The 21,213-nt window shown below is 42.7% G+C and overlaps 2 protein-coding genes across 23 annotated transcripts in view; one reads left to right on the forward strand and one right to left on the reverse strand.

Annotated features, from left to right (window-relative positions):
• Mbtd1 (mbt domain containing 1) overlaps window positions 1-3,317 on the reverse strand; it is a 66,573-nt gene extending 63,256 nt beyond the window's left edge. For 11 of the 21 annotated variants that reach the window (XM_052759260.1, XM_052759263.1, XM_052759256.1 and 8 more), the window contains exon 1: window positions 2,912-3,164. In XM_052759260.1, coding sequence (XP_052615220.1) covers window positions 2,912-2,932 — 21 coding nt within the window. In that variant the 5' untranslated portion in view covers window positions 2,933-3,164. Of the gene's footprint in view, window positions 1-2,225; window positions 2,287-2,911; window positions 3,165-3,203 lie in introns of those variants that run through there. The other 10 variants (XM_052759262.1, XM_052759259.1, XM_052759257.1 and 7 more) reach the window with 4 other exon arrangements.
• Window positions 3,318-3,492: 175 nt separating this feature from the next.
• Window positions 3,493-21,213, forward strand: part of Utp18 (UTP18 small subunit processome component) — a 30,983-nt gene continuing 13,262 nt past the window's right edge. For both annotated transcript variants that reach the window (XM_052759272.1, XM_052759273.1), the window contains exons 1-10: window positions 3,493-3,986; window positions 5,617-5,729; window positions 6,799-6,897; window positions 8,949-9,019; window positions 10,723-10,811; window positions 12,095-12,220; window positions 12,320-12,494; window positions 17,000-17,100; window positions 17,672-17,762; window positions 18,749-18,872. In XM_052759272.1, the coding sequence (XP_052615232.1) occupies window positions 3,615-3,986; window positions 5,617-5,729; window positions 6,799-6,897; window positions 8,949-9,019; window positions 10,723-10,811; window positions 12,095-12,220; window positions 12,320-12,494; window positions 17,000-17,100; window positions 17,672-17,762; window positions 18,749-18,872 (1,361 nt within the window). In that variant the 5' untranslated portion in view covers window positions 3,493-3,614. The remainder of the gene's footprint in view (window positions 3,987-5,616; window positions 5,730-6,798; window positions 6,898-8,948; window positions 9,020-10,722; window positions 10,812-12,094; window positions 12,221-12,319; window positions 12,495-16,999; window positions 17,101-17,671; window positions 17,763-18,748; window positions 18,873-21,213) is intronic.

The following is a 21,213-nucleotide window of genomic DNA, read 5'->3' on the forward strand; positions in this document are numbered from 1 at the left end:
CCCTATCTCAAAACAAAAACTCCACAATAATCTAAAAGAAAAACATGCATCTTTAGTAAAAATAAAAGTTAGCTGGGACCATTAAGGATACCAGATTAAGGAATTATTAGAAGGTAAATCTAAGATTATAAATACTTAAAATCTTTTCTGTCTTTATTTTTTCCTGTCATGTATTTGAAACCCCGAGACTAAAGACAACTTATTGTCTTTGAATTTTAATGTGGAAGGTTAAATCTTCGGTCGTTTTTATGAAATGGGGGGGGGGGGTTTACTATATAGCCCAAGTAAAGCTGTATACTCTGTCCATTGGGTGGTGGGATTAAGAGGCAAACATCACTATGTCTAGCTTAGATAGACATGAAAACAATTTTAAAGATGAAAAGGTGAGAAATAAGGAGCAATCCCAAACACCAACTTCTCTAATTTTAAAATGTGGTTATTCAGATTACCCCTGGCTTTCAGTAATTTAGTACTTTAATGGATATGACATTAATACACTGTTTTTACTCATAAACTATAATTACGCTTTGTTTCAACACTGTTTTAACACAATTTAAAATAATTTGCTTTGTTTTTATTTACAAAAGTAACTAAGGGACAAGGAGGAGCATCTGGGTATCTGGGAAGCCTGAGATAGTAAGATCCATGTATAGTCAGCCATAACAATACAGTAATGCCCTCTTTAAAAATAAAACCAGTTGTTCCTGTCTGGTATGTTCAGAATGCAAATGCTTCCAAAGTCAGTCAAATTATGTCATGACAGTTCATGTTGAAAGTTAGTAGGAAAAAAACTTGGAACTCCATACTGACTCAAATTTTGAGGACGTGAGTAAAGAGCTCTGTAAATTTTCACAGCTAGGATTCAAATCTACATTAAATTCTAGTGACTAGCCCTGAGGGGGAAAAATACTGTATGCTGAAGTTTACATAAAGTTACAAAATGGTTAAAAACCTTGGCTCACCAGAAGACGTTATACTTATTTAAGACAGCTTTTGCCCTAATCTGCAAAGCATTTGCAATCCTTGAACGTGGGGTTCTATATAAATAGAAGCTACTTATAATTCAGAGAAGGTGGTGCAAAACCCAGCTACTTTCTTTCTAAATGCTCTTTGGTGTTGAGGTAAACAGTCTGAAACACACAAGAGCAAAGCAAGTCTCTATCATAGGTTGGGGAACAGGAAAGTTTGCTTTAACAGTATCAGGAGCTACTGGGAGTTAAGCACATCAGTGGGTGCCAATATGTATTTGCAAGTGAACTACTAAGTGACAGATTCTGGTGCATATTAATGTAGAGAGGATTAAAAATAGTGACAACTCAAAAGTAAACATTAAAGTGTTATCAACATTTTAAATCTCATAAGATATAATTGTTAGGAGAAAAAAAAAAGATGGCTCATAGGTAAGGGTGCTTGCTGACAACCTTGAGGACGTGGGTTTGATTCCTGGGTCCCCCACATGGCAGAAGGTGAGATAATGAGCTCAACCTGTCTGTCCTCTGACCTACACACACACACACACACAATGTAGCATGCTATACTTCATAAATAATGTTAAAACAACCAAACAAACAAACCAGCATTTGTGATGCAGGGCCTTCCCCTTTTTGGAGGGAACATGGGTTTGCAAAGACCACAGTCAAACTGACGGGAAGGATTATCATTTGACTTCCAGGTATTGCCTTTATCAGCTTCAATGCTAGTCCTTCCCCAGGCCCAATTTTAAACATTCTTAGGAAAAGTGATTCAGGCAACAGGCAAATGCACACTAACGGTACTAAGGAAGTGGCGTTAAAATTCCTAATCTCAAAGAGGAACAGCAGTGAGACAGCCATGAAATCTCCACAGAGCAATTACTTGTCTAGCTTCCCAGAGGAGAGTATCAACCACCTCCAGTCATGTAACTAGCACACTTGCAAATGACCCAGCCAAGTTTTCAGTTGGCCTTCACTATCTCTTAACTCTCCCCACCCCCCTTCCTCCACTTCCCTGCTCTTCTTTCCTGGCACAAAAAATATAGGCCAATGAGCAGTGGGTGGATGAGGGGGTGTGAGAACGATTTTGAGAAGTGAAAAAGGGAGCAACTTAGCCAGGACATGAACGAGACTGAAGGGTCTGATAGGGCAGACGAACAACTATCAGGAAGACCGAAAATAACGGAAGGAGCTTCCCTCGGCTGTAGTGCGTGGGATACGTATGTAGGTTTAAGCAGAGGTCAGACTACCTACCACTTGTCAGAAGCTGGGCAGGGGCGGCTGCTTTGGGTGACTTCTAGTGTCTCTTCCGACTCTGAAATGTTAGGATTTCTAGTTCACAAAGGAGAACGTAAGGATGATGGAAGCCCACCGACTTGGAACTCTTCTCAAGCAGCAGCCTTGGCGGCTGACTCCCCGACACCACTCCTACCTCTTCCTCCCACACGTGCCCACCCCGCCCCCTTTCAATAGCAGCACCTCCACGTGCAAAAGGCCTCACGGCACTGGCCCCACACTAGTGGGCTCCTTCCCCTGCAAAGCCCTGAAACTCTGTATGCGCCTGCCCCCACACCCTAGAGAAGTGAGGACACCACTCTCCCACCCTTGGCAGCTAAAAAAGGAAAAGTCTCCGATCTAGTCCTTCTCTTCAGCCAGAACGGGGTTGGAGAGGGGCAGAGAAAAACTTTCTTCTCGTTTTTTTTTTTTTTCCCCTCCCAGAAAAGTAGAGCGAACCCCCAAGTCAGAGGTTGAGGGGGGAGGGGAACCCCTTGAACGTTTAACGGCCAGCAGGGGGAGGGGAGCTCTGGAGATGGAGGGGGCGTGGGATGAAGAAACAGGCCCGCGAGCGGGGTCCCGGAGCTGCGGGGTTCCTGGGGCCGGGCAGCTGCAGGCGTCCCCCCCACCTGGCACACAAAGCGGCTGCTGCGCTCGGCTCTCACCAGATCCTTTGTGTTTTCCATCAGGGCCTCATGGGTAGGGGCCGTCCGTGCTCCCCGAGGCCGCGGCGCCCCCTCCCCCCCGAGCAGGGGGCGGGCGCCTCTCCCCGGGACCTGCAGCGACTACAGGGGGGTACCCCCGGCTGGGCCCGGGCCAGTGGCGGCGGTGGCAGCCCCCGGATTTCCCCCCTTTAACTCGGGTGGCCCCAGGATATCAACAACATTAGCATAGCCCTCCCTCCCCAGCGCGCCTGCGCCGTGACCCGCGCCCCGATTGGCCCACTTCCCCACGTACCCTCCTCTCTCCCCTCCAGCGTGGGACCCTCCGCAGGCTCCGTACTCCAAGGACCGTACCAAAACCAGGAGACGATGAGGTAATGGGGGCTCGCGGCAAGGCGTGGGGCCCAGAGTCAGCAGGAGGAGAAGTTTCTTTCCGCCACTTTCATTTGTACTCTGGCTTCCTTGAGTCCCTTCCAATATGTTGCCTCTGAGAAGTTGGGCTGGGGAAATTTTCCACTCCAGTCACGCCGCTTCCCCCTACACCCGGAAGATTGGCCTTCCCAGAGGAACTCCCACACGGGGAGGGGCTGCCGAGCTGAGTGGGAGTGACGTAGCGCGTGAGTGCCGGTCACGTGGCCCGAGGCGGCGCAGGCTCCTTCCGGCTCCCCAGGGCTGGGCTGCGGCGCGGAGCTAGACGCCCCGGCACATGCGCAGTGGCGCTCCACGTGAACGCCTGCGTTTCTCCTCGGACCTGAGGATGCCGCCGGAACGCCGGAGCCGGACGAAACCAGAGCGGAGAGCCGGCGCGATGCCGGGGAGGGAAGCCAGACCCGGGAGCGGCGGCACGCCCCGAAAGGCCGCCCGTTCATCCCAACGGACACCGCAGGCCGGGCAGAGGGCGGCCCCTAGCGCGGTCACGGCGGTGGCGGACGAGGAGGAGGAGAGCCGGCTTCGGCAGCGGAACCGCCTGACGCTCGAGGACGACAAGCCGGCCGCCGAGCGGTGCCTGGAGCAGCTGGTCTTCGGCGACGTCGAGGACGACGAGGACGCGCTGCTGCGGCGGCTGCGGAGCTCGCGGGTGAGGGAGGCCTGCTCGCGCCGAGCGGGCACACGCTCCCGCCGCGCGCCGGGCGGGAGCGGGAGGCGAGGCCCCGGGGGCGGAGCCTGGGGGACCTGCGGCGGCGAGCGCTCAGGGGGGAGGGACCGGCGACCGTGGGCGCCGAGGGGCACCGCTGCGCTCTCCGCCTCCGGCGCCGGGCAGCGAGCTGGCGAGGGCGGAGACGCTGCCTTTTCTCCGCCCTACAGCGGCCGCAGCACTTCGCATCCAGCAGGCGCTCAACTGCCGGCTTGATTGGCAAGAAGGTTGCCTGCAAACCGGGAGTCGGGCATCTTCGGGTTCGGATACCCTCTGCTGGAACCACAGGGGTGGCCGTTTGATCACTTGTCGCGATTCCATTTCGTGGGTGGAACCAATACGTGGGCAGAAGGCGTAAAGCTGCATTTCAATAATTTCTCCGTGTGATACACATGCCCAACTTTTGAGAATGATCAGTGTATTCGTCTCTAACGTTTTTTTGAAGGCTTGCTTTTCGTAACAATTGCAAATCCTTCGTGATTGATAAGTTTTGCGCTGTCCTTACTTTTGTTTTATACCTGGCCCCTCATCTAATGTAGAGAGTCTCAGGTATTGGACTAGGGTCTCTTTGAGGGGACACACAGCAATGGAGAAAGCCAACAAAACCCAGCTATCTTGGAGCTTGTGTTAGTAGTGGTAGCAGAACAAGGGAGACGACTAGTAAAGTTAAATTATGTCGGCGGAGAGGAAAATTAAAACATTTGGGAAAGGGAATTAAATTTATGTGGTGGCCTCTTTAGATAGGGTGACAAAACGCCTCAGTAAGAATGTCAGCGTTTGCTGAATTAAGCTGACCTTTGCGTGGTGCTTGAATGGAAGGATGTAGCAGTCTCCTTTGGGAGGTGGAGAACAGTTACTTTCCCAACTGTGTGGCCGTTCTGTATCAGAAAGTAATCCTGTGATGGGCCTTGATCTTACCTCAGTAGTGCTGGTGGATCCTGTGCTTGACTTCTTGGACACTGGTGTGGGTTGGGGGAAAGCTCAGCTCGTTTCAAGGGGATTTTTGTGTGTGTGTGTGTGTGTGTGTGTGTGTGTGTGTGTGTGTGTGTGTGTGTGTGTGTGAGAGAGAGAGAGAGAGAGAGAGAGAGAGAGAGAGAGAGAGAGAGAGAGAGAGAGAGAGAGAAAGAGAAAGAGAAAGAGAGCGCGCGCTAGGTTTAGGTTTGGTTGTGGTATAAAGTTTTAAGGAGGTTGAGACCAAGCACACAGAACAGAGATCCTTGTTATGATTATGTTGTGTGGGATTTTAGATGGCTCTGGGTTCTGTCATAGTTGAAGTTTATCTGTTTGTTCTTTACCTGTCCACTTACCTTTTTCCCTGGTCTACTGTGGTCTTTTCCTTTCAGTGTGTTTGGCCCTCCTTGGCTGCTCATCCTGCCTCTCCTGCCCCCTGATGGTTCTGATCTCCTTTCCTGCCTTCTCCTTCAGCATGTTCTACTATGGTATTCCATCACATTATTTCATCAGCAGACCAGGAAAGCAAAACATTCTACAAGCCATCCCAGTCTCAGGTGGGGGTGTCTGCCACCTCCCCACAGGAGAGTCGCAGTGGCTTGAAGATGCTGTGTCTCCATAGGGTCAACTACGTGAAAACTCAGAAGACTCTGAAGTGGAAGATGAAGCAGAAGACAATCTTCCTCCTCAGAAGAAGCCAGTTTGGGTGGATGAAGATGATGAAGATGAGGAAATGTAAGTCACCCATTCCTCTCAGAATCCCTCTGGACAATTTAAAGTTAACCTGTAGATTTTTACAAGTCACTGTCTTGGAAAGTATATGAAGAATCGAAGATCATTTGGAAGTGTAGGAAAAGGGTGGTTCATAGTTCTGCATCTGTGAGAAAGGCGTTTCCTTGTCTCGGTGTGCAGGATAGACTGCTTAAGTAATAGTGGAGTTGGATCTTAGCTTGCCTTCCTAACTGGTAGTTTGGAATCTACCTCTTCATTTGTAAAATGAGTGTCAGCATAGTGACTGTGGCAGAAGGCCGTTTGGATTAAATGATGCATGTACAATTTTTAGCATGGTGCCTGAAACTCAGTGAGGGCTTCACATAAATAAAGCTAGAGTACCTACCATATTATATGAGTGTATACTGCATACTCACTTTAATAGTTTGACTTTTTTCTATCTAAAGTTTGATGGTAGGAAAATAACCCTACTTAAATTATGTTGAGGGAAATTGATACTAGTTATACGTATTATGCATGTTCTCTAGTATCTTTGTTTATTAGAGATCTTAGTGTCTCAGATTTCTTACATACTAAGAATTTCAAACTTTTATGTATTGAACCCAGGGTCTGTGCATGCTTTCTTTCACCTTTCTTATGCACAGAGCTTTTCAAGTTTTACATAGTCAGATCTTTGAATCTTTGATTCATTGTTTTTATTTTTGTTTTTTAACAGTAAAATGCACTTTATTAGAAAGACTGTTTGCTTATAAAATACAGGCAGTATTTGATGGTTTGCTTTTTGTATATTTGACTTGCCAGGGATATTTTAGAGAGTGACCTGAAATGTGTCTAGATAGTTTAGGATGATAGTTTAGGATAGTTTAGGATTAACATTCATAAATGTTAGCTCTCCAGAGTGTACAAGAGACTCAGGAGGAGGAATGGAGAACGTGTATAAAGCACTCCACATCTTACATACTTTAACTTCACTGTTTTAGTAAATGTTTCTTCAGAATATTAAAGGCAGCAGCAGCATTTCATGATGGCTCTTTGCGGATCATTTAAAATATGCTTGTTCTGTACTTCATAGAGTTGACATGATGAACAATCGGTTTCGGAAAGATATAATGAAAAATGCCAGCGAAAGTAAACTTTCTAAAGAGAAGCTTCAAAAGAGACTTAAAGAGGAGTAAGTATCCTTTTTCCTATGATGGTGTATAAACAGTCACTTGTTTCTCTTTGGAACAGCTTTTCGGATAATCACACATATACCATGAAAAAGTAGGCATTACTTGCTGGGTGATTTCGTGCAAGTGTTTATGGCAGAGAATACAACAAACAAAGGTAATTTGAAGTGGGGGAAGAAAAAACCAACAGCTTGAAATGCTGCCACTTAAATATAGTCAGTAATAATGGTACCGTGCTCATTCATTTGTATGTAAGTCAGCTCTGTCAAAACCCTTTTCCTCTGAGACAAGGCTCTCATTGTAAGATTCTGGGTTCTCCTGCCTCAGTCTACTAAGTACTGCAGTTACTGGTAAACACTACAATGCTTGCCTTTCACCAGAATATGAAAAATTACAAAAATGTAAGTACCCATTTTACAATTGGATTCAATTAAAAAAAAAACCCTTTTACCCTATTAGCTTTATTTATTTGAGTATTTGAATTTTCAGGATCTGTGTGAGAGTAAGCTGTGAATAATGTGTCATTTACTGCCTGAATTCCTCAGTGTGCACCTGTCACCACAAGATGAAGGAGATTTTCTTGCATATTTATAGTGTCATATCTAAAATTAGTAGCTGACCAGTCAATATTAAGTTCTCTGGACTAATAATCTAAACCAGCATACTTTATTACTTTTTTTGATTTCACTACTTTTTTGGTTAAAAAAAAATACACTATTGTATGTGAGAGGTCAGCAGACAACTTTCTGGAGTCAGTTCTCTCCTTCCTCCTTATGGGTTCCAGGGATTAATCTTAGGCTTGGTGTCGAGTACTATTACTTCTGATAGCCAGCCCAAAGGGCCCCCCTCACCCCCAGTCTCTTATGGCTCAGGCTGGTCTCAAACTCACTATATAGCTGTTGATGATCTTGAACTTTGATCTTTCTGTCTCCGTTTTCCAAGTGATGGGATTACAGGTGTTTTGGCACTACACCTGTTCTTGTGTGGTGTTAGGGATTGAGCTCAAGGCCATGTGCACATTAGGACTTTAATAATAAAAATCTAAATATAGCATTTATTTGTTTGTTCATTTATTTATTTATGTTTTAGCTTTTTGAGACAGGGTCTCTTTCTGTAGTCCTGGCTATCCTGGAGCTTGCTATGTAGACTCGGCTGGCCTCAAACTCCTGTCTCAGCCTCTAAGTGCTGGGATTAGTGTGTGCCACCATCCCTGGCCTAGTTAGTGTTTTATAAAAATAACTATGGTGATTGAAACTTAAGGGCTTGCTAGGTAAGTGCTGTACTGCTATATTCCTGCCCCCCTTCTTTATTTTGATAGGGACTCTTCCTAAGTTGACCAAGATGGCACCTTGAATTCCCTCTGTCATGCTGGCAGGCTTCAAACGTAATATCCTCTTCCCTAGCTCCCGCAAGCAGTTGGCATTACAGGCCTATATCACTGGGCCTGAGTGAGACTGAGGAGGTGTTTTTTTTGTTGTTGTTGTTGGTTTTTTTTTGTTTGTTTGTTTGTTTTGTTTTTTGAGACAGGGTTTCGTTGTGTGGTTTTGGTGCCTGTCCTGGATCTCACTCTGTAGACCAGGCTGGCTTCGAACTCACAGAGATCCATCTGACTCTGCCTCTCGAGTGCTGGGATTAAAGGTATGCACCACAACCGCCTGGACCTAAGGAGGTTTTGTATATTCTAAGTCATTTGTTTTCAGACTATTCCTCTTAGATGTGGTTTTCATGTATCTCTGTATTCTGGCATTAGTTTATAACCACAATTAACTACATAGTTCCAGAAATCTAGGATGAACTGGTAAGAACAAACAGGATAGCCATGTAATTAGGTGTAAATTTAACAACAAATATAGATTGAGGTGCACTGTAGCCAGTGTTGATTTCAGTGGGCAGAGGTTCCTGAATTTCCAGTACAGAGAGTTTGGGACCATGCTGTGTGAGTAAAGACACTAATTTTGGAAGAGATTCTGTGTATACTTTAAAGGGTGCCAAGATCTATATAGAGTCTGAACATTCAGCAGTGTTACCACAACATTTTTGTTTTTCCTTTCAGATTCCAGCATGCCATGGGAGGAGTACCTGATTGGGCAGAGACTGGGAGCAAGCGGAGAAAATCTTCAGATGGTGAGTGTTGATGTCTGTGAGCTAATAAGTCCCTTTCTTTTTGCTTTTATTGAATTTTTCCCGAGCTTTTTAAAATGAAGTGTTTTAAATAAGCTTCCCTCCTTTTTGTTGGCTTTACAGTCTGACATTTCTCTGAGGGAAGTCCTGTTTTTGATAGTATAGGCTTATTCAATACAGGTTGAATATCTCTAGACTGATACTTGAAATATTTTAGAATCTGAAACTTCTGGAGCACTGGCTTTTTGAAACCAGGAGTGGGAAATTCTACACGGTGAAACTGTTTCATGCACAGAGTTGCCAGAAGTATCATTATAATCACCTTCAGGCAACATGTAAAGGGTATAAAAGAAATGAGGTTCATGTTTAGCTTTGGGTCATTCTTGAGTTACCTTATCATGTGCATGCAGGTACTCCAAGTTTGTGCTCCAGAGCACCTCTGACCTAAGCATTTCAGACGAGGGATAGTCAACCTGTAGCATATTACTTACTGTAAGGGAAATGAGAGGGGGAATGGATTGTTTCTGTCTTTACAGGACTGTGTTGTTTTATGATGTAGGATTAAGGAAAAATGAGTAATGTTTCATTCAGAGCCCCTTCTGAAGACACCTCTAACTAATCTAGCTGTCCATCCAGAAATGGGGTGTCTGTCAGTGGAGCCCAGATGGTAATGTAAAAAACTGCAGGTTTTAAGACTAGCTTATGTTATTAAATATTTTCTAGTTTAGACCCTCCAAGTTTAGATTCTATAAGTACAGATAGCTTCATCAAGATCTGATTTGTGTGCACAGTTATAAAACTTAGAATTGACATTTAAAGTCTGATGTAGCCTCACACTTACTTGGGAAGCTCTTAACATCTTTTTATTGGTTTCACCTGGAAATGATACACGCTACTCAGGCATGCTTTAGACAGGTTTTTGTCAGGTAACTCTGAGTGAGCTATGTGGACCAAACTGGCCTTGAGCTCACAGTGATCTGCCTGCCTCTGCCTTTGGAGTATTCAGGCCATCTGTATTTTTCCTGTACTATAGTCTGGATGTTTTTGGATCTCTCAGCTAATTTTGGGACACTGCTAAAAACATCGATTGGAGGCTAAATTTAATTACTGTGTTTTTTAGTTCTAGAATTTCCATTTGTTTCTTTTTTCTTTTTCTTTTTTTTTTTGACCAATTCTCATGTAGCTTATGCTGGCCCTGAACTCAGATGGCTTGTGGCAGCCAGTTCTCTCTTTCCATCATGTGGGGCCTGGGCATCAAACTGGTTAGGCTTGGTGGCAAGTGTCTTTACCTGCTTAGCCACCCTGTCATTCCTTATTGAGGTGCTTGTACACAGTTGCCTGGCACTGATCTTTTTTTTCACGTGTGGTGTTAGGCTGTCTCTCTGTCTACCCTGTTACTAATTTTGCCGTAATTATGAGTTGCTCTTTTTAAATGAAACGCTGACTTTATTTAAACTTGATCTCCTTTCATAGTAACCATCTGTGTGAGTTTTCTTCCCAGTTAAGCTTTAATTTTAGCCATATATGTAAAGTGCTGTGTCATCTTTTTGTCTTTCACTGTGTTTTGATTTTACCATTTTCAGCTCAAAAAGCAGTTGAGGTTGTAAAGCTAGGATGGGAGTTGGATTTGTAACTAGAGAAGTTTGGGTTAGGAAAAGGCCTTCTGATTGATTCTAAAGATGAGCCTGTGGGTTTATTTGACTTAGATGAAAGTGAAGAGGATGAAGATGATTTGTTGCAAAGGACTGGGAATTTCATATCCACATCCACTTCTCTTCCAAGAGGCATCTTGAAGGTGAGAGTTGGTGAAGTTGGACCTATCCAGTTACTGAAATCCATCCTGCTTCCTAAATTGTGCAAGTATGGATACTGCTTGTATGTTGGGCTAGGGTTTTGTTGTCGTTTTGCTTTAATATTTGTTAGGTTTTTCTTTTCTTTTGCAGAGATGATGGAGAGCTACTTAAGTATGTCCTACTTAAGTACTTCTAGAATCCTATTTGGTTTCTTTTTCATTCCATTGGAACAATCTCCTGCTGCTGCCATCTCAGTCAGCCTGCGTCAGTGGTTAGGCTACTGGCTCTCTACATCCACCGTACCTCATCCTGTGAACTGTTCTTAATATAGTAATACTAGAGGGAGCTTTTATTTACTTACCTGTGTATGTTGGGATAGGTGCATGGGAGTGCAGATACCAGTCCCGCCAGAGAAGGGCATTCGATCATTGGAGCTGGAGTTACAAGTGGCTTTGAGCTGTTTGATAGGAGTGCTAGATCTTGGATTTGAACTTGGATCTTCTGCAGGAATACTGTATACTCTTAACCACTGAGCCATTTCCCCAGCCCTTAGAGGGAGCTTTTAAAAATAGTTTCAGGTCATATCACTTTTACTTGCTTTTTAAACCCTCTGTATTTCTGTCATGGTCTTCCTTTTTTTTTCCAGACAGGGTTTCTCCATGTAGTTTTGGTGCCTGTCCTGGATCTCACTGTAGACCAGGCTGGCCTCGAACTCACAGATACCTGTCTGGCTCTGCCTCCCAAGTGCTGGGGTTAAAGGCATGCACCACCTCTGCCCAGCCCATGGTCTTTCTTATTATACCCATGTCCTTAGCTTCATCTCAGACATCCTTTATCTCAGGCCCATACAGGCCTTTGTGTTTCTTAAACATATTGGGTCCTTTCTTTACTTTGAACCCTGTCCCTGCTTTCTTCTGTCTGTGCCTTCCTTAGGCACTGCTAGTGCCTAACTGTTCAGTTCTTCTGCATTATAAACAATGTTTTTTCTTCTTTCTCTAAGACAGTGGTTCTTTCTTAATCTTCCTAATGCTGCAACCCTTTAATTCAGTACCTTGTGTTGGGGTGATTCCCCCACCAAACTTTAATTTATCTTGCTACTTCATAACTGTAAGTTTGCTATTGTTATGAATTGTAATGAATATCTGATATGTAGGATATATGGTATATAACCCCTGTGAAAGGGTTGTTTGCCCCAAAGGGACCATGACTCACAAGTTGAGAGCTTCTACTGTAAGCGATGCTAACCCAATTGACTTGATAAAATTCCAGCTTTGTGTTTCCACAGATGAAGAACTGCCGCCCTGCCAATGCTGAACGGCCTACCACTGCTCGGATCTCATCAGTGCAGTTCCATCCTGGTGCACAGGTGGTGATGGTCTCTGGGGTAGATAATGCCATCTCACTATTTCAGGTATGAATTTCTAAATGAAGTCATGTAGTGAAAAGTGTTCACTACCAGAACACAGGCTCTGTGGAAATAACCAAAGAAAACATTTGTACTTTCTTACAGGTTGATGGCAAAACAAATCCTAAAATCCAGAGCATCTATTTGGAAAAGTTTCCAATCTTTAAGGCTTGTTTCAGTGCTAATGGAGAGGAGCTTTTAGCCACAAGTATGCACAGCAAGGTTCTTTACGTCTATGATATGCTAGCTGGCAAGTTAATTCCTGTACATCAAGTGAGAGGTAAGACTTTGTACACAGAGTCGATCATCCTTATTTTACAACTTCTCTCAACCTGAATTTACCAGTATTTATAACTATTCTTTTTAATCCCAGATGTGTGTGTGTGCACAGTCTCACTGTGTATCCCTGCCCTGATTGCCCTCAGATTCACAGATTCACTGTCTCTGTGTCCCAAATCCTGATCTCCATAGTACTTTTTCTTTTTTTAAAATTTTTTAAATGATTTATTTATTTTTATTTTATATGCATTGGTGTTTTGTCTGCCCACATGTCTGTCCGAGGGTGTCAGATCCCCTGGAACTACAGACAGTTATGAACTGCTATGTGGGTGCTGGGAATCGAACCCAGGTCCTCTGGAAGAGCAAACAGTGCTCTTAACTGCTGAGCCATCTCTCCAGCCCCTCTTCACAGTATTCTTAAAAGTAAGAGTTTGTTCATTTAATAGTATTTGAGAGTTGTCTTGTGTTGAGGAAGTATGCTTGAATGAAGCTAGTGAACTGACTCTTTAGTTAAGCACTTAGAGTAGGTTCATAATTTATAAGTATACATTTCTTCTAGACCACAGATGCTATTGCTTGGCTTTATTTGTCCTTGTTAATTAAGTGATTTTCTTCTTTGTTATGTTTATTTTTTGTGTGTTGGGGGCCCAGTGCTTGTAGGCTAGGATTTTATCACTGGGCTAAACCCTAGCCCCTGATACTTTATTTAAAAAGTGTAGCTAGAGTTTTCCTGCCTGGCCCACAGTCAGGGCAAATCTCTCTCACCTGCCAGTCCCACAGACGCTCAGACCCGACCAAGTAAACACAGAGACTTGTATTGGTTTCAAACTGTATGGCCATGGCAGGCTTCTTGCTAACTGTTCTTTCAGCTTAAATTAATCCATTTTTATAAATCTATACCTTGCCACATGGCTCGTGGCTTACCGGCATCTTCACATGCTGTTTCTCATCGTGGCGGCTGGCAGTGTCTCTCTGACTCAGCCTTCCACTTCCCAGCTTTATTCTCCTCCTTGTCCCGCCTACACTTCCTGCCTAGCCAATGGCCAATCAGTGTTTTAATTATTGACTAATCAGCAACACATTTGACATACAGAACATCCCACAGCAAAAAAGTTTTTTGTTTTTTGTTTTTTGTTTTTTTTTTTAGATTATTTTATTTTATACATTTGTGAGTTTTGCCTGCATATATGTATTGTACCTACCTGGTACCAGCAGAGGTCAAAAGATGTTGGATCCCCTGGAACTAGAGTGATAAAGATGGTTATGCTCCTCTACTAGGTGCTGGGAACTGAACTTGGGTCTTCTGTAAGAACAAGTGCTCTTAACTGATGAACTACCACTTTATTTAAAATTAATTCCTTTCTTTCTTTCTTTCTTTCTTTCTTTCTTTCTTTCTTTCTTTCTTTCTTTCTTTCTTTCTTTGTGAGTATGGACACCACATGTATAGGTAGCTGCAGATGTTAGAAGAGGGTATCTGGCTGGGCGGGTGGTGGCGCATGCCTTTAATCCCAGCACTCGGGAGGCAGAGCCAGGCGGATCTCTGTGAGTTCGAGGCTAGCCTGGTCTACAAAGTGAGTTCCAGGAAAGGCGCAAAACTACAGAGAAGCCGGGCGGTGGTGGCGCACGCCTTTAATCCCAGCACTCGGGAGGCAGAGCCAGGCGGATCTCTGTGAGTTCGAGGCCAGCCTGGTCTACAAAGTGAGTTCCAGGAAAGGCGCAAAACTACAGAGAAACCCTGTCTCGAAAAACCAAAAAAAAAAAAAAAAAAAAAAAAAAAAAAAAAGAAGAAGAAGAGGGTGTCTGATTCCCTGGAACTGGAGTTACAGATGGTTGTGAGCTACTATGTGGGTGCTAGGAACTGAACTTGAGACCTTTGGAAGATCAACCAGTACTCTTAACTGGTGAGCCATCACCTCTTTAGCCCCCTCATACTTGGCTTTAATGGTAGCAGGTGAGGTGGTAGAAAGAACATTAGCTAGGGATATAGAAGACCTGGCTTCTACTTCTTGGATAACTTGTTTCACTGCTCTGATAGCTGGGCATTGTATACTTTAATTCTAATGTTGTTTATTTTAAATGATGATTTATATTTGATATAAAACACTTTTGAGAAGTACTTATGTAATGCATTTTAAAGAACAACCTAGGCAAAACCAAAATGAGCTATTTTCATCAGGTGATATATTTACCTACCCTCTTAACCATTTTTTCTCTGTATTGTCCTGCTTATGCTACCTGAAAATACAGGTGACACCTTCATGATTCCTTTGGGAAACAAAAGCCACTATAATGATGTGGTGGACCAGCTCCCACACTTACTTACCCCAGGACCTCTTGAAGAATGAGGGATAAGAGACTTAGTTAGAAATAGAGGGAGAGAGAAAACACAGGATAGACTTGGGTGAGCCTGGATCCTTATCCACCGGCCCAGAACTTTATTCCAAAGGTCTGTTTGTAACAATGCTAAGGGGTGGAGCAAAAGACTTCCCCTTGCTAGTTACAGTCACCTGGTACCCAGGCCCGTGATCCATTCAACTTCTTATGTAGTCCTGCTAGGTACAGCCACTAGGAAACCTACTGGGCTCCAACATAATGATGTTGGCTGGCTTAACATACTTGGGCCAAAGTGTTGGCACAGGCCATGCATGGGTCACTGGCAGTCTTCCTGTTGTACTTGTGTAGCTGTATTCCTGTTAATGGGTGACAGTGACTAAGACCAAATTAAAGAGGCATTTATGTTTATCTTCAGTGTTTCTAGTCAATTCTTTCCTGTTTTCTGATGCCTTATATTGAAACAGAAAACTTACTTTGATAGCTCCTGTATTTGCAATTCGTCATACCCATGGCTCAAAACCATCTGTAAGCCCAGTTCCAAGGGATCCAATTCCCTTTTCTGGCCTCTAAGGGTGCTGCACACACATGGTGCACAGACATACATGTAGGCAAAACTCCCATACACATTTAAAAACAACCAAAAAACCAAGCAGGCTCTGGGATTGCTTAGCAGGTAAAGGTGCTGCTTGCTGCTTCAGTTTGATGGCCTGAGTTCTGTCTTTATAACTCAGGATAGAAGAAGAAAGCAAAAGAAAATAAAACTATACCATACTTGAGAAATTTATTTGCTGTGCTTAGGATTTAACCCAGGGCCTTGATCCTGCCAGGCAGGTACTTTACCACTGAGCTATATCCCTAGCCCTATGAAAATACTTTGAGAAATTTAGGATATTTCATTAAGGTGGGATATTTCTGACTAGGATATGTAAGCTTTTGTATGCAAACTCTTGTTGTCATAAATGCTTGTTGAAAAATGAAAACAGAATTGATTCAGATTTTATGTTCCATTTACCTATCAGGGCTTATAACTTAAGCAGTAGAGGTAGTCTGAAGGAGCCTCACCACGCACTTCCTTATAGAATAAAGGCTTTTTACCACATTTTTAAAAAAAGTCCTTCTGGTTGTCTAATCAGTAGTGGCACTTGAGCAGCTTGAATTAAATTTTTTTTTTTTTGACTAGGCAGCATGTTTGCATGATATAGAAAGCCAGCAGGTGTGGTGGTACATGCCTGTAATCCCTGCACTTGAGGCAGGAGGATCATATCAGAGTCATCCTTGACTACATAGTGAGTTAAAGGCTGTCCTGGATTTGAAAAGCACACTGCCCTCCCTCTCCCCCCCAGTATGCACAAATGAACAATAATGGGAAATCTATTCTCTTCCCTGGTCACCTCCTTCCCTTACCTTTAGTTAGCCATTTGCACCATTTTTATGTGTCCTTTCTATAGATCACTTTATGAGTAACTTGGCTCTTAGCATTCTGATAGGGTCAATGTGAAAGGATTTTTAAATGGGTGAACAGACTCTCAATTACATGTATGCATGTCATCATGAGAACCTAATCAATTCTTAAACACACTTGAAAGTTAGGAGTTTATACTTTTAAAGTACAACATTAAAGATTATTTTCCCATTCATCATAGATGGCAACCAGATAGCTTGGCCATCTCTATTGGCAGTGGGTTTCCTTTCTGTTAATGATCTATGCAACAACAAACTAAATAGTCCTTTTGGTTAGAGTATCACTGCTTACATTTGGCAAATGAGTTGATTACTGTTTGGAGAGCTGACCTGTTGAATGTTAACCAAGATGAAGTTGTAACCATTTTGAAATGAACATTTGGGTTCTTTCTGATGTTACATGCAATCAGAATTATTCAAAGCTTGGGTTTTGCTTAATTTGTAGCTTGTAAACATTTTAAAAGGTAAGGGAACTTAATTGTTAATAGAAGGTAAATCCACCCCCCCCCCCCCCCCCCCCCCAAGGTTTCTCCGTGTAGTTTTGGTGCCTATCCTGGATCTCGCTCTGTAGACCAGGCTGGATTCGAACTCAAAGAGATCTGCCTGGCTCTGCCTCCCGAGTGCTGGGATTAAAGGTGTGCGCCACTGCCGACCGGTTGAGGGTAAACTTCTTAAAAGTCATTAAATCTATCGTTTCATCTCCTTTCTTAGGTTTGAAAGAGAAAATAGTGAAGCGTTTTGAAGTCTCCCCAGATGGATCCTTCTTGCTCATAAGTGGCATTGCTGGGTTTTCTCATTTGCTGTCAATGAAGGTGAAACATTTAGTTGCTTCTTAATTCTTCCATTAGATATTAAGGCTAGAGTTTAGGACAGTCTTGAACTCAGTGTGTTCTTTTTTTTTTTTTTGAGATGGGGTTTTGCTATATAGCCCTGGCTGGCCTCCAACTAATAGAGATCCACTTATCTGTGCCTCCAGAGTAATAAGATCAAAGGCTTGTACTCAATGTATTCTTAAATCTATACCTCAAGTAAAACTTTGGGAGTTGTGGGCAGTTGAGGGAAAACTTTTGACAATGAGAAAAATAGAGTCAGGGCTGGAGAGATGGCTCAGTGGTTAAGAGCACTGGCTGCTCTTCCAGAGCAGCTGGGTTCTGTTCCCTGTACCTACATGTTGATTTACAACCATCTATAACTCTAATTCTGGAGGATTTGTTACCCTCTTCTGGCTTATGTGGGCAACAGGCACAAATGTGCCCAGACATACATGCAGAGAAAAGAGTTGGACACATAAAATAAAATTAATAAACAAAAGTTAGAGTCAAATGCTTTGTGGAAGAAAGATAACAGCCTTCTAACATCCAGTAAATAATTAATTATTCTTAGACCAAAGAACTAATTGGTAGCATGAAGATTAATGGAAGAATTGCAGCATCCACATTCTCTTCCGATAGTAAGAGGATATATACTTCTTCTGGTAAGTTTGGATGTATTTATGTTTCAAATTTTATAAAAAAATAAACCGTGCTTGGTTTTCTACTTACTGTTTTAGTAAGAAAATCAGATATATTTAGTACTTACTTTCTCTCATTTGCCAGGTCAGTTAAAAACTAATAACAGTGAGGGATTAACCATCTGATACACAGTGTTAACATGCTTGCTATGTGTACCCTTACTCCAATGTGGGTCAGTTTTCAAGGAGATGGTTAAAACGAGTTTTGCTGAATTCTCTTTGGGAGCATAAGGTTGTACGTGGAAGGGCAAACCTTAGAACAGTATCTACAGAAAAGGAAGGGATGAGGGAGTGAGGAGCCATCCTTGAGGTGAATGAGGTAATATTATAATAGAAAAAAATTAGTATCATAGGATGGGAAGGTGCTGTAGGAACAAGAAAAAGAATTGACCAATTTTGGGAATTAGATGGCTGTTTCCATCATAGAAATATTTGTCATTTCTTGTATATATCTTTTATCTTGCCCACATTAATTCTCCAGATTAATATGTGCTCATTGCTTACTTTTAATCATAATTTGTAAATGATTTGAAACAAGCAGTATATGACTTTTTAGTTAAATTATAAATGTTTTGTGGTATGGATCAGTTCATTTATTTTCTTCACCATCATTAAAAGTTGTCTTATCTACACTGTCTAGCCTTATATATACTAGATACTCTAATGCTTGTTGGTATTTTTTTCCCTTTTATATATTAGCTCTAATAATTTAGTGGAATATACCACTTTTTACTTGGGAGATCAACTCAAATGTGTTTTTTTTTTTCACTTTAAATCTAAGGATACTTTTTTTTGAATGACCTATGAACTTTAGTGTATGTTTGAAATGTTTTTAGTTTTTTGGAAATAGGGTTGAGTTCCTTGTGCTGTTAAAGAGTGATTAAAAGTGGTAAGTCCACTTGCTTTTTAAAGCAAGATTAGCTGAACCCTTCTTTGGCTTTGACTTTCAGGGAATGGAGAAGTTTATGTGTGGGATGTGAATTCGAGGAAGTGTGTTAACAGATTTCTTGATGAAGGCAGTTTATATGGATTAAGCATTGCTACGTCAAAGAATGGACAGTATGTGGCTTGTGGGTGAGTGAAGAGAATCACATTGTACCAATGAGAAAATGGTTTTGCACTTAAATACACTAGATGGTACATAGCTTTTTTTTTTTTTGGTTTTTCGAGACAGGGTTTCTCTGTGTAGCTTTGCACCTTTCCTGGAACTCACTCTGTAGCCCCGGCTGGCCTCGAACTCACAGAGATCCACCTGGCTCTGCCTCCTGAGTGCTGGGATTAAAGGCGTGCGCCACTACCGCCCGGCCCTACATAGCTTTACTGACAACTTAGAATTATGAAATCAGTAAACTTAGCTGAGCCTTTTTTGTAAAATGGTCTTGTGCATCATTTATTAATAATGGCAGTTTGCTTTTTAGCAAAGAAGATACTAGACTACCTTAAATCATTGTATATTTTCCTGAGTTTAGAATACTCATTTGATCATGGCAAGGTTTCTATCTTAGTGTATTTAGCTTCTTGCCATTGATGAGGAAGTATAGTAATTCAACTTTGGATTTAAATCTCTTAAGTCCTTTTAAGTGTCGTGTAAATCAAAAACATATTCTTTGGAAATATCATTTGTTAGTATGGTAGCTGTCTTAGCCGCTGTTCTTTTCCTGTGAAGAGAGACAGACACCATGATCACAGCAACTTTTATAAAAATAAAGCATTAAATTAGGGCTTACTTATCATTTCAGAAATTTAGTCTATTATTATCAAGGCAGGGAGCATGGTGGCATGCAGGCAAACATGGTGCTGGAGAAGAAGCTGAGAGTTCTACATCCGGATCCATAGACGGCAGCAGGAAGGGAGACCCATTGTGTCAGGCTTGGGCTTTTGAAACCAAAAAGCCCACCCCCAGTGACACACTTCCTTCAACAAGGCCACACCTCCTAATCCTTCTTAAGTAGTGCCACTTCCTGATGACTAAGCATTCAAATATATGAACCTGTGGGGGTCATTGTTATTTAAACTATCACAGTAGGCACTTACGATTTTATAAAACATGTTATTGGGTTATTAGTGGAAAAAATGGTTTATACTTGAGAAAAGATGACTTTATCTGATCTTAAAAATGTAGGTAGAAGGAGGGAATTGCATAATTAGTGGTGGTTCTAACCTAACTTACAAAATCTTGTTAGCATCCGTAATTTTGGTAGTTCAAGATGTTGTCTGACCTTAGATCAAACACAATTGAGCTGTAAAGAAATTATAGTTAGGTATTCCCTGAGTGGGAAGTTAAGGGTCTAGGTGTCTAGATATGCAGCATACTTCTTCAACATTAAAATTGGGAAACTGCTTGTGAATATCCCCAGCGGGTTTGGGACCTGGGAAGGCCAATAGAACTGAGCTGGAGAGCTGGAGACAACTGGTATTCCTTAGGTGGTAGGATACTGACAGGCAGCTCTCAGTGCGATTGCCTTTCCTTGGTTGCTAGTCCACACATGCTGTAGCTGTAGAGCGATGCATCTCAACACTAGATAAGCTTTGCCAGAGTAATATGCAGTTCGCACAGCTCCCGATTAGCAGGACTGACAAGAAAGTGCTTGATACGAGTGATTTTTGAGTAGAACTGCTCTTCCTGTGTCAGGCAAGGTTGAGTGTACAAAAATGACCTTGTTTCATATTTGTGAAGTCAGTGCAGTTAGTATTTTTGTGGTCCTTGCCTTCTCTTTTGTTTCACTTTTTATTAGTCCAGTGTAGCTGGAGTTTTCCTGCCTGGCCCACAGTCAGGACAAACTCTCTCACCTGCCAGTCCCACAGACGCTCAGACCCGACCAAGTAAACACAGAGACTTATATTGGTTACAAACTGTATGGCCGTGGCAGGCTTCTTGCTAACTGTTCTTACAGCTTAAATTAATCCATCTCCATTAATCTATACCTTGCCACATGGCTCGTGGCTTACCGGCATCTTCACATGCTGTTTGTCATCGTGGAGGCTGGCAGTGTCTCTCTGACTCAGCCTTCCACTTTCCAGCTTTATTCTCCTCCTTGTCCCGCCTACACTTCCTGCCTAGCCAATGGCCAATCAGTGTTTTATTTATTGACTAATTAGCAACACATTTGCCATACAAAACATCCCACAGCACTTCCCCCATTTTTTTTTTTTCAAAAAGGAAGGTTTTAACCTTAACAAAATAAAATTACATATAATTTGGGAATTTGGGCGTAGCTTCTCTTACTACTTCCTGCTGGAGGGGGGCGCTGTATCTTATGGGGAAACAAAGAAAATTTTAGGATTATGGAATAGTCCATGAGGCTGTATCGTCTGAGCCAGATGCCTTCAAACCGTTCTGGATGTTGGATCATCTGGGCCATGGTGTCATTGGAGACCTTTCAGGGGGTCTTGGCTGGTCAAACCTGATGTATCT

This window comes from Peromyscus californicus, unplaced genomic scaffold, assembly GCF_007827085.1.
Source record: "Peromyscus californicus insignis strain IS unplaced genomic scaffold, ASM782708v3 Scaffold_3__1_contigs__length_106647218, whole genome shotgun sequence".
NCBI classification, from domain to species: Eukaryota; Metazoa; Chordata; class Mammalia; order Rodentia; family Cricetidae; genus Peromyscus; species Peromyscus californicus.